The sequence below is a fragment of the Halyomorpha halys genome, unplaced genomic scaffold, assembly GCF_000696795.3.
Source record: "Halyomorpha halys isolate HHAL.00 unplaced genomic scaffold, Hhal_1.1 Scaffold321.1, whole genome shotgun sequence".
Classification (NCBI taxonomy): Eukaryota; Metazoa; Arthropoda; class Insecta; order Hemiptera; family Pentatomidae; genus Halyomorpha; species Halyomorpha halys.
In genome coordinates this window covers 513,378-526,772 of record NW_027115809.1, presented here as the reverse complement: position 1 = coordinate 526,772, position 13,395 = coordinate 513,378, and the positions used below count along the sequence as shown (strand labels likewise).

General features: G+C 31.1%; 1 protein-coding gene across 1 annotated transcript in view; it reads right to left on the bottom strand.

The window, feature by feature from the left end:
- Positions 1–12,106, bottom strand: part of LManII (Lysosomal alpha-mannosidase II) — a 27,376-nt gene extending 15,270 nt beyond the window's left edge. Inside the window, exon 1 of the mRNA XM_014421476.2 lies at positions 11,981–12,106. Within this exon, the coding sequence (XP_014276962.1) occupies positions 11,981–12,064 (84 nt within the window). The 5' untranslated portion in view covers positions 12,065–12,106. The remainder of the gene's footprint in view (positions 1–11,980) is intronic.
- Between the last annotated feature and the right edge of the window lie 1,289 nt (positions 12,107–13,395).

The following is a 13,395-nucleotide window of genomic DNA, read 5'->3' as shown; positions in this document are numbered from 1 at the left end:
ATATTTTCTACTAAAAAACCGGTTTTCGAATTTCATAATTTTCTCCAAAAAACCGGGTTTTAAAAACCGACAAACCCTAGTAGCAGTTGATTTTTGAGATATCTTTATCTCTATTGTCGATGAAACAAAATAGATGATTATCTTATATACATTGCTCTCATTTTAATAGAAGGTTATTTATCTTATAAGAAGAATATTATTTACGTATAATACTAACAAAATTAAAACAATTAATCATTATTATAAAATGGATAGTGTCTATTTGGGTTCCCTCACTTTTCTCTTATTTAAATAAAAGTCGATTCATCCAAATAAGGGAGCGGAAAACAAGTAAAGAAATAAAAAAAAAAAATCTATTACTCTAATATTCAAAATCATTTATTAATAGATTGAAGATTTACTAAAAAAGATTAAACAAATTGCACTAATTAATTCAGTACATTACAAGGGCAAGACCAGCAGAATACCACAAAATGTAAGCTAAATTAGATTACAACTGTGGTTATAAACACAACAAATTTTTAGAGATAATAAAATTTATGCCTTTATTTTAAAATAACTTTTAACTACAAAAATGAGTTTTTAAATGAATTTAATTTAGAATAAACCGTTACATAGAAAAAAAAGTTCACAAGACTTTTTATATTTTGAAAATTTAATTAAAAAAGTTCGTACATTAATATTTATATTTTATGTTTAAACGCACAAAAGTTCATTTTCGAAAATTCCTTTAGTAATTTAAAAAAATACTTTATAATTAGATTGACCATCACGGAGACCAGTTACTAATTTCATCCATCTAAATATAATGTACTTAGTTTTTTAAATTATTACAATCATTGTAAATATTTAAAAAAAAAAGTAATAATATGAAAATAATATATATATATATATATGTATTTTAGAAAACAATGTTAATAATGTACCGACTGGAAAAACTAAACCACCCACAGATTTCATTTATTTAGTTTATATTCACTATGTTGGAAGCTCTTATCAAAATTACGCCAGGAATTTCAAAATATTTTTATTTATTTAAATTTAAAACTATATAAAATATATATATAGTAGGTCAATACGATAAATGTTTTCCGAACACATCATGATGATAAGATCCCGTGACCATCTTCTTTTCAAACGCCTCGGAGGATTATTAGTGGTTGTTAAGGATGAGAGATTAAGGACTAATGGGTTTGATTGGGATTTTGCAATTTTGCGATAGGAAATCTGCAACGAATGGGATGTTGAGATCTTTATAGATGAGTTTATTTTTGACGTAATGAGGAGAGCATAAAGGATTTTGGGAGGTAAGGATTGCATACGGGAGGAATTCGGATGATTTATTTGAGCCTCAAAGCTCAATTCTGTGTATCCAAATCGGTTTGATTATTACAGTTGTACAAGAGGTTTTTTTTGTAAATGGTAAGTTTAGAGCGTTTATCAAGAAAGTTGCAGTGATCAGAAACTAAGAGCAGTTTCTTGTCATTTTAGTCTGGTATGAGGATTCCAAGTAAGTATCTTGTCATGATGGAGTCTTAAGTAGCGAATCTATTCAACAGGCTTTAGTGGGATATCTAAAAAAGATATAGTATAGTTGGAGAGTAGAGGTTTACGACGGAGAGTAAAGGTGATCTGATGGGATTTAATATAATCTTTATTCTCTCTACAATGCCCAATTTCAAAGTGTAATTAATTATATTAATCTTTTTTGTGTTTTACTGGAATAAAATAGGTATTTGAGGTATGTACAGGAAAAGAGCAAGAAAGCCCTGGTCATTTAAATAAATTTAATTATAGTTCTTAAACTTGTAAATAGTAATGTTAAAGCCATGTTTAATAATTAAGTAAATAGTAGGTCAGTATTAGTATTTAATTTAAATTATTTTTATTTGTATTATTTTCGTTATAATTTTTGTTTATTTGAAAAAAAAAATATGTATTATAATAATTAAGTAACCATTGCTAAGAATTGTTAAACTTTGTTATAGAGTCGCCTAGCAACAGCCCGACGATCTACATTTAAAATAGTTATTTCTAACGAGTCATCTAACTAGACGACTAATTAATCAATAAATAAATTTCAATTTTACTAAAACATTTGCTGGTATAGTTATGAAGTTGGCTTCTTGAAAATTGTATGACTTTTTATCATACAGTTAGGTAGTTTTTGACATTTTAAGATTATTAGTATATTAAGATATTATGAATTTTCCGTTATTTCGTCACAACCCTGGACTTATCCTCACAACCCTGAGCGAACTTTTTTTTTAAATTGATGTACCGTGTAAACTAGTAATTTCTATTACGTCGTTATTATAAAAATAGGTCACTAAAAAGAAACAAAATGCAATCGAAAAAAAATCAATGAAATTTTTCTAATAGCAGAAAGTTTAGCACTTGTAGAAAATGTCCCTTATTTTATTAGTAGGCGCTTGGAGTAGGCAAACCACAGATAGCAAGATAGCACATAGCTACGTCTTATTTATTGTTTCTTATAACAATTCACGTCTTATGAATTGCTCAATACGATTTGTTTTCAAGATCACTAGAGATACACAGATGTCCCCGTATTACGCCCAGTCGAATTGGCTCTGCCGATGTCATCTTTTAGCCTCGTATTCCACTTAATTAGAACCGAGCGCCCCTCCCCCTCTTCCCCCCCCCCAAATTCCTGCATTTCAATCTCGTATTACCAGGTCTCGTCCAATTGACTTATAGGAAATTGGATTCCCAAATAATCTTGTTCCTGAATTTATTTTTCGATATCGCGGCAAATCGCCAAAAATTGGAAACTAATATTTTAGGTTTTTTACGATTTACGCCTTCAGGACGCGTCGTATATAATTTTTTTCCGAAATTAATTCTTCCTACAAACTAATTAAAATTACTATCAGAATGCTTAAAAAGAAAAGGACCCCATTCCTTTGGTAATTCCGGAGTTAGGTGGGCTGAAGAGTTGCATAAGGTTTTAAAACAAAAATAACCTCAAAAGAAATAACGGAACCATATGCCACTGTTATGACCCAACGAAAATAAAATCAAAATTCCAAAACCTGTAGAGGCTGGAAGAGGGGGGAAGTGAACATTAATAGTGGGACACCCTGTATAAGTATATTGTATTTTTTATCATTTATTTATTTTTCCCATTTTATATGGTACCGTTTTAGTTACAAGTAAATATAATCGATTGCAGTGCTGATATAGAATGTTGGAAGGCTTAGGTTTGAAACTTTATTTATATGTACTTTTTTCCACTCTTGTTTTTCATTAGTGAATAATGATTGAATATTTATCAACAATAACAAAATATCAATTTATTTTGACTCAGCTCTGTTCTTTGTCCGGGTTACTCATCGAATTACTTATCTAGTGGTAGATAGTAGTGTTCCGTTCGTTAGAAAACTTCGGTTTCTGTCTTGCTGTAATGTACATGTAACATGTAATAATATTTTAGATTTTTTTCACGCGATCGTCTAATATACTAGGGGTATTTATGATGTGTAGAGAGAGAAAAATGCTTTATTCATTCATGCTGCCCAAGTACATCGGGTTCCTACATTACACAGTATACTAATCAATCCGTGATCGGACATATATAAATTACATATAATTACATGGTATAATAAAATAGAAAGAAAACATTTTTTTTCTCTTTTTTCTCACAGTTTTCCTGTACAATCAATTCTACACACTAAATACAAATATTTCAATTTATTCCTCTTTTTCTTTCCCTTTCTTGTCCCTTCTATTTCACAATTTTTGTTTCATTTGATCGACAAATTCACTCTCCCGAATTCCCTCTCTCAGATCCTCCCCAGTGACCCGTTAAACAAACTCACTATTAGACAGCGATGTGAAATCAAACCAGAGAAATACTAGTCATAGCAGTAGATCAGTTTACAGTAAAACGAACAAGTAAATATATTTTACCAAAATAAAACTAATACATAGATTTAAAGGAAAATATAATAAAAACTAAAATGTTTTATCATGTTAAATATTAATAGTATAGGATTGTGAGGAGCCCTATTTAGAGTCATTTTAAATGCATAAGAGCGCCCAGCAGATTTTTTAAGTAACTTGTTTTATAGCCTTTTCTTCCAAAACCTCAAGTCATTGTTTAATTCTAAGTTTTTATTAAAGTAATTTATTACAACATATCTAAAGCGAGTTAAAAGTGGAATTTGTGTGAAGGTTTATCTACTGATGCCTCGTTGATCTTCTAACTTGTGTGGAAGAGAATCAGAATGAGCTAATTGACTATCAGACATCATACTTTATTAGCTATAAAAACATCCAAAACAATACTACCACAATCAAAACACAAACTATGAGCAAGTAACCTGCAACAACAAACAAAATGGTGACGATCTCAGCTGGTCTGTTGTGTGACGTCATTCTCCGTTTAACAGACTCTCAACCATAGGGGTGTTCATGAGCTTTAGTTCAACATGTTAAATGGAATAATTTATGTTAAATGGAGAAATAGTTCCTTCTCTAACCATGTTAAAACGATATAATATATAACAGGGTTGTGAGTCTGTTACTAGGTCTGCTAAATGGAGAATAACGTCATGCAACAGACCAGCTGAGCTCGTCACAATTTCGTTTGATGTTTGTTAGTATTGTTTTTAAATATAATAAAGCAATTGAATTACAATGATAATAATGTAATGACACTTGTCAATTAGCTCATCTAGATTCTCTTCCTCCCAGGTTAGAAGATCAACAAAGCACTCAGTAACCAAACATTCACTAAATTTCCACTTTTCCTTCAATTTAGGTTTTTCGTAATAAATTATTTTAATCATAACCTGGAAATAAAAAATAACATGAAGGTTTGGAAGAAAAGGTTATAAAACAAGTTGCCCGAAAAATCCCCTGGGATCTCTTATGCATTTACCATTTGACAGGACTGTAAATAGATATGATCACAATCCTATATTTAAAACATTTCACATTTAACAAAACATAGTGAATACCCCTCATGCTATTGTTTTAACACGGTAAGAGAAGGAAAAATTTCTCCATTTAACACGGTTTAACATGTTTTTTTTTTAATATTCATTTATTTCTATTTACAACTGTACATTATAATACATTTAGTAAATCTGATCTAAGTTAAATTGGAGTGTTACAGGCGTGTAGAGAAACTACCCATTGGTAGCACTCTAATGACATTTTACATTAGCTGGTCTCGTGGCCATCTTCTTTTCGGGCGCCTCGAAGAATTGTCCGGAATGGAAGAGGACGCAAGATTAGAAACTAGGGGGTTTGAGTGGTTAGAGAGTTTATAATGGAAGGAGTGATATCTGGTTCGGGCTAGATCGGTTACATAGGGAACATTAACGTCTTTATGTATGATTTTATTTGTGACAAAGTAAGGAGCATTGAGGATTTTACGAAGGATTTTGGATTGTAAGGATTGAATACGAGAGGAATTCGAAGGTTTAGTGGAGCCCCAAAGCTCAACACCATATTTCCAGATTAACATTTTAAATTAAAGATCATGAATACCCCTCGTAAGTGATACAAATGTACTTAACATCCAAAGTTTTAAAATGTTCATTAGTTACAGTGTTTTATCTTAATCCAGTAGTTACCGTTATTATTCCTTTAAATGATATATTAATTTCTTGAAATATTTTTCAAAAATATATGAGATAATTCTTAAAGATTCCGGCGTAGGCCAAAATCCAAAAACTTCAATTTATCATAAATGTCAGATATGATGAGAGTGCCTCATATTTATGTAAAACGACTAATATTTTTTATGTGACAGTTATGTTGACATTGATTGATGTTTTAATTTATTATTATTTAACTAATAGTATTGTAAACTAATTTTTGATGAAATTTGCTATATGATAACAGGCATCGAGGCTTTTAAGGTATCCTTAAATTTGAACAAATCGTCAAAAGAATTGCTTCAATATCAAAGTTTTCCTTTGTGCAACCTTCCTTCGCTTTATCCCATATCACTTTATCTTTGTTTTAACTCATTTTATTATAATTTAGTTAATTTCCGTTCGATAAGTTATTACTATATTTTATCTTTACAATCTATTATAAGAAGCAGTTATTTACATTTACATGCTACTTCCTTTAAGTATATTAAAAAATAAATAGTTATTCGTACTCTTTTTCCAGCATATCGAATAAAATGATTAAAATGGGTATGAATATGTCATAATATCTATAAAGCTGTTTTGATTTTCCTTTACAGGTGACAGTTTTCTGTCGTAGAACTGTCACGAAAGTGGCATAGCGTAGCAGTGGTGACAGTCAATCTTACCAAAATCTGCTGACAAAAAATTGGAAAAATGTCCATTAGACTAACCATCCAATCATTATAATAAGAATCAAAACAAACTGTATGAGAACAATGTTTTTTCCTTAATCACTATTAAAGTTGATAAAACGGATAAGGTGCGACGGTGTATATACGTGACAGTTAGCATGAATAACATTACATGTACTGTCAACTATCATGCCAGACCTAGTGCGAGATCACTGCCACGATAGTGTGTGCCGTGATACAATTTACATCATGGCAATGGCTGATCTGCGCTATGAAATGGACCTTTACACCTTCAGTTATTACAAACATTACACCACAAACTGCGGATAACCACATTATATCCTTAGCAACTTATCATTAAAATTGTTAAATGAGCTGTATTATTGATGACAGTCATTATAAATATAAAATTCGGACCAACAACTTGTATCACTGACCTCGGATAAAGTGCCCTTAAAATGTCTCATATTATTCCCAAGAATATATTTAAGCTAAAGGGGCTGGATCCATAAATTAAAACGAATCAAGAATGAACCGAGAAATACAATTGCTTCAAGAAATACTGAGTATTTTATCAATGATGTTCCATGAAATTGATGTACTTAAATAAATAGACTTTTAAGAAATAATTCATGATTTTACTAACCAAAAACCAAAGAACCAACTTGTTTTAAATGTTTAATTTTTTTTTAATGTTTGTTACTTTTCCAATATTATTTTAACTAATTTGGGTTGTTCATAATCCAAAGTTGTTCAGAAAATAATTTTAAAGCGCCCACTTCTGATCTGGGAGGCCCCCTTATCTTGAAGTGTGCGGGGCCCACATGGGGTCAAAGAGAGCCCTGACAAGATCAACCGATATCAAAACTTCCCCTTTTCTGCAATTAGTACTTTAAAATTAGCAGGAATTGAAGATCGTAAACGAGTTTAATGATGTTAAGTGAAAACAAAAGTGTCCCATTGAAGGGGGAGAATGCATTACACTGAATACAGCTATTGTGAACCTATATGCGTCTCGTCATCCTGTTAATGATAAACGAATCCATTACGAATTCCATTAGTTAATGAAAGTCAGCTTAATCTATAGGTTACTAGGTCGGAAAAGCTATAGGATAGATAATGTATCTAGGACAATCAAAAAAGTACACTGACTTTTCTTAAGTATTATATCGCTCTTATCTAAAATTAAGTAAATAATCCTTATGGACAAAGTACAAGATCATGTACCTGAGCTTAGTGGTCTTAAGTTTTTGAAAAAAGTGATTGGGATAGTGCCGGGAGAAAATAAAAAATATATGGACGTGATTACAAACTGTTATCCCACACAGCCCGATGGACTTGGGTTCAACTAATAATATGGTTGGGTCTGCCACTTAGCTATAGTGCCAATGCACCGCGTTTCTTGGGACCCCGGGCCTTCAGTCGAAGACATTTAGCTTGTAAAATTTTGTGACGTTTTGCCACTAGCCAAGTGTTTGTTGAACTAATGTGGCTTATTTATTAAAATGCTACCTTGCCTTGGATACGAGGTTTACAGTGGTGGCATACTACACAAAGAATGTGCTTGTGCCAATCCCTGCAGATGAACTTATTAATTGAATCTGGACCACAATATATTATTTAGGAATGTCATCATTGTCTTGCACAACTGCATTATTTTCTAGTGGCCTCCAAGGAACTGGCTCTCTTCTTTCCAGATGGAAGTTAGGATGGCCAACTTATGTTTTGGTGCAGACAATGACAACATTATCCGAGGTCTCAGGTACACCGCAACTGAGACATATTGTCCTGACCATGTTCTTGGAGCTCTGGCACAAAACCCCCCATGCCCTGAGTGATCCAGTTATCCCGGAGGGGGTTTAGTACAAGAGCCGGGAAGAAAAAAAGGCAGTTATCTAACCCCAATTTTTGATTACTTTAATGAAAACTATGTATAATTACTAGTCAAAATTGATAAGTCTGCCAAGTATAGGTAGGGGGAATAAAAAATGGCGCCTGTTTCAAAACCTTAAAAAAACATTATTTTTTCAGTCGGAGCTGAATATATCTTAAAACTACCAACAACACTAGAAAATCTAAGATTTTTTTTTTATTTATTTATTGATATTTACAACTGTATAAAAAAATACAAGTAAATTTGATCATAATGACATAATGATATGATACAAGATGTAGAGAAACTACCCAGTATAGAACTCTAAAAACAGTTTACAATATAAGGTCACGAGGCCATCTTCTTTTCATGTGCCTCGGAGGATTGCCAGGAATGGAAGAGGAAGCAAGGTTAGAAACTAGTGGGTTTGGGTGGTTAGAGAGTTTATTATGGAAGGAATAATATCGGGTTCGGGATAGATCGGTTACATAAGGAACATTTAGGTCTTGAAAATCTAAGAGAACATTATTTAAAGAAGAGTAAATTTGCTGAAATATTAGCCCTAAAAGAGCTATTTACGTCCAATAGTTCTCCAGATATAGCTTTTTAAAAAGCAAAATTTATTAAAAATCTACTGAACGATTTGTAGTTAGTTGATTTATTATGTTATTAGATAATTTATTATGAACAACTATAAATCAATTTATTTTAGCAAATTTCATGTAAACTATTACTCCTACGATAAACATCATAAACTACTTTATAGCTCATTAAACTAGCTTTAATTTGAGTGCAAATAGACATCTGTATGTCAAATGGTTTTTGAGATATAGATTTCTCAATATAAATTCACTAACTTCCGATTTTTCAGTACATTTTTATGAAATGCTGCTTTTTCAAAAGCTATATCTCGAAAACTATTTAACATAAATAACTCTATTAGGGCTCATATTTTAGCGACTTTACTCTTCTTTAAATGACGACTTTTTAGGTTTTCTTGTGTTGTTCCTACTTTTTAAGATATAGAGCTCCGAATGAAAATTTTTTTTTTTTTATCTTTGAAACAGCCGCCATTTTTTATTCTCCCTACCTATACTTGGCAGACTCGTAAATTTTGACATTAATTATACATAGTTTTCATTAAAGTAATCAAAAATTGGGGTGAGATAACCGCCTTTGTTTTCCTCTTGGGCTCTTTTACTAGTTGCTGTTCGGTAATGGCTGCATTAATCTTGTACTTAACTTTCATTTAGTAGTACTAACAAATATGTATTCAATCGAAAATCTTATATTAAATAATATCAAAGAGAAGATTTAATATTTAATATACGAAATTTGTAACGAAAGAAGCAGCGTTAAATGGTAGTAAATATCTCAATATTGGATTTCCTAATTGAGAAAATTCTTCTATTTTTAAAATTAAAAGTGTTATTGAAATAGTTAGAAAACAATATTCATCTACTATAGTCTATATAACTCTGCAGAAACCAGAAATTGTCTCTTGCGTTTTATGTTTAGGTATCAAAGAATAAATTTGGTTCCATGCCTATCGGTCGGTTGTCAAATTTTTGTTGGGGCCTAAACAATCGATTGTATTTTGCATCGAACTATTTTAATAGTAATTTGGGAAGATAAATAGTGGAAATTCTTTGAATTTTTATGAATTAATTTTTCGAATAATACGAAAACCCTAAATACTCCTCTGAAATGGGAAAATTGTCCACAAAACCCAGATAAAAAAAAGGCCTATAAATAGCAAAGATGCATGCTATATCATGCAAGTTCTGTCGTTTGTATTGTCTTCATGTTAAGGAAAGTCGTGTGAGTTGACATCCCAGGTATTACTTACCGGCATAGGAAGTTGGGACCTTAGGGCCTGGCAAACCCCACCCTCACAGGAGGCGCCGAAGTAGTACAAGATCCCGATGGGGAAAAAATCAGTTATTTCCACCCCAATTTTAATTACTTTAATGAAAACTATGTATAATCATTAGTCAAAACTGATGAGTTGGTCAAGTACAGTTAAGGGGCAATAAAAAATTAAGACTGTTTCAAAATGCTGAAATTTTTTTTTCATCCGTAGCTTCATATCTTTAAAGCTACCATCAACACCAGAAAACCTAAGAGAACATCATTTAAAGTAGAGTAGATTTGTTAAAATACAAGCTCTAATTGAGCTGTCTACTTTTAATAATATACTTTTTTAAAAAGCAACATTTGATAACATAAAATCAGTAGTTGATGTACTTATTTTGGAAAATATATATCTCAGAAACCATTAGACCTATAGATATTTATTAGCATTCAAATTAAAAAGCTAGTTTAATGTGTTATAAAGTAGTTAATGATTTTTGTCTTCATAGTCGTAGTATTTTATAATGTTTCCCAAAATATATATCCACAAAGTTTCCAGTTTTTCGGACAAAATCTTTTATCTATAAAAAATATATTTTAGGGTCCATGAGATATGCAGATTTCGAGTAGGACTTAAATCAAAGCTAGTTTATTGTACTATAAAGTAGTTTCTTGGCTAAAGAGAGATTCGCCACATGATGAACAAAATAAACAAATTAAAAATCGCATTAGATAAATTAATTTTATCTTTTGATAGAGCATAAAACTCTAAATATTGGACGAAATGCAATTCAATATGAACTATACAACTTCTTTAGTAAAGGGAAGAAGTGGACGTAATTTCCCGGAGGTCCTAAATGTAATAAATAATTAATTTATATAATTGTTATAAGTTGGAATTGGTATACGTTATAACCTAAAATTAAACATCTTAATTGTATTGATTCAATATGTATATTTCTGTTTGAGACTACTAATCGGTAGCAACAGTGATAGGATCGGTGACAGTGAAAGTGTCGTAAGTCGTTTGTCATTTATTGCGAGAATTGAATTTTTCCTAAACATGTGTAAATGATATATTTCTGTTTTGTTTGAATAGTGGCATATTTGGCAAAAATATTTTTTTTTAATTTTATCTTAAAATGGACCTGTTCCAAATATGTACAAGAGCCCAAGAAGAGAAAAAATGCAGTTATAACAAAGCAAAGTAATATATATTAGGGGTATTCATGATGTTTAGTTTAGCATGTTAAATGGGAAAACTCATGTTAAATGAAGAAATATTTCCTTCTCTTACCATGTTAAAACGATATAACATATAACATGGTTTAGAGTCTGTTACTGGGTCTGTTAAATGGAGAATGACGTCACGCAACATACCAGCTGAGCTCCACACCATTTTGTTTGTTGTCCTGTTAGGTTACTTGCTCGTAGTTTGTATTTTGATCATGATAAATAGTATTGTTTGGGATGTTTTTATAATTAATAAAGTAAAGGATGACAATAATAATAATAATGTAATGGCAGTTGCCAATTAGCTCATCTTGATTCTCACAAGTCAGAAGATCAACAAGACACTCAGTAGGCAAACTTTCACACAACTTCCACTTTTCAGTCAATGTAGGCAAGTTGTAATAAATTAACTTAAACAAAACTTAGAAGTAAACAATAACATGAAGTTTTGGAAGGAAAGGTTATAAAACAAGTTGCTTAGAAAATCCGCTAGGAGCTCTCATGCATTTAACATGACTTAGGGGTGCTCAAAATTCTACACTTATGACTTATTATAACATGTCCCCATTGTTATATATATTTACAAAAAATATATTTATCCTAATCTACTTGTCACATTCATCGTTACTATCCTTGTAGCTATTCATATTAGTTGTTAAACAATATCAATAATTATTAGTCAATTAACACATAATTATTATCAAATAAAGGCTTCGTACCTCGTAGCCACACGTAGGCTTGGGCTGACTGGGGTACCCCGAACAGAGGCCCAGGACGGCGGCGAAGACTACTACGACGTACATTGCTCTGACGGCAATCAGAGCACTGGCGTCTTCAACGCGACCTCTGAGGTTAAATTGTATCTGCTGGAGGGGAGGGAGGTCATCCCCACTCCTGCATTCCCGTCCCGATATCTGTCCGTTCTCGAGAGGTCGTATAAAGTAAGACAAATTTCCTGATCACATTCTTAGGACCGAACCTCAAAGGAATTATAGAATCGAGAATTTGTAGACGAGATAATGCAAATTAAACGATTCATTTAAATCGAAATAAACCTTTAATGGAACCCTTGGGCCATATATAACATGGGGGCACTCCAAATTATTTTCTCAACAAGTTTGTGTTATAAACAACATACTAGTTAAAATTATAAGTTTATTTAATATTGGAAAAGAAATATTAAATATTTAAAAAAGGTAATTTTTTTTTTTGTTCTCTTTCTTCTTTGCAGCCAAAAATTTTAAAAATAATAATTTAAAATAAATAAAATTAAAATTTAAAATTTTTTTCTTAAAAATCTATTTATTTATTTTTCTTTTTATCCACATCAATGATAAACTAATCAATCTTTATTGATTAGATCATTCTTGATTATTAATATTAATAATATCTTTTAATAACATTCGCTACAAGAGCCTAAGAGGAGAAAAAATACAGTTATTTCACACCAATTTTTGATTGCGTTAATGAAATCTATGTATAATTACTAGTCAAAATTAATGAGTATGCCAAGTATAGGTAGGGAGAATAAAAAATGGCGCCTGTTTCAAAGCGTTAAAAAAATTATTTTTTCTTTCGGAGCTCCAAATCCTTAAAGTTATCAACAACAAACTAGAAAACCTAAGAGAACATCATTTAAAGTAGAGTAAATTTGCTAAAATATGAGTCCTAATAGAGCTATTTACGTTCGATAGTTCCCGAGATATAGCTCTTTAATAAGCAAGATTTTATAAAAAATATGCTGAAAAAATAGAAATTAGTGAATTTATTTAGAGAGATCTATATCTCAAAAATCATTCGATGTACAGATGTATATTACCGCCCAACTTAAAGCAAGTTAAATGTACTATAAAGTAGTTTATAACGTTTATCATCCTAGGAGTATTAGTTTTTTATATTTGCTAAAATAAATTAATCTCTAGATGCTCGGACAAACTTTCATATGCAAAATTTATATTCATATGCGAAAATCATAAAAAGTACTACCCCTACGAAGATAAGTGCAATTAACTGCTTTATAGTAAGTTAAATTCTCTTTATTTTGAGTGCTGACAGGCAAAATTTTCGTCTTATCGTTCCCGAAATAAAATTTTACAAATATCGTACATTTTATTCGAACAACTAGAAATTAATA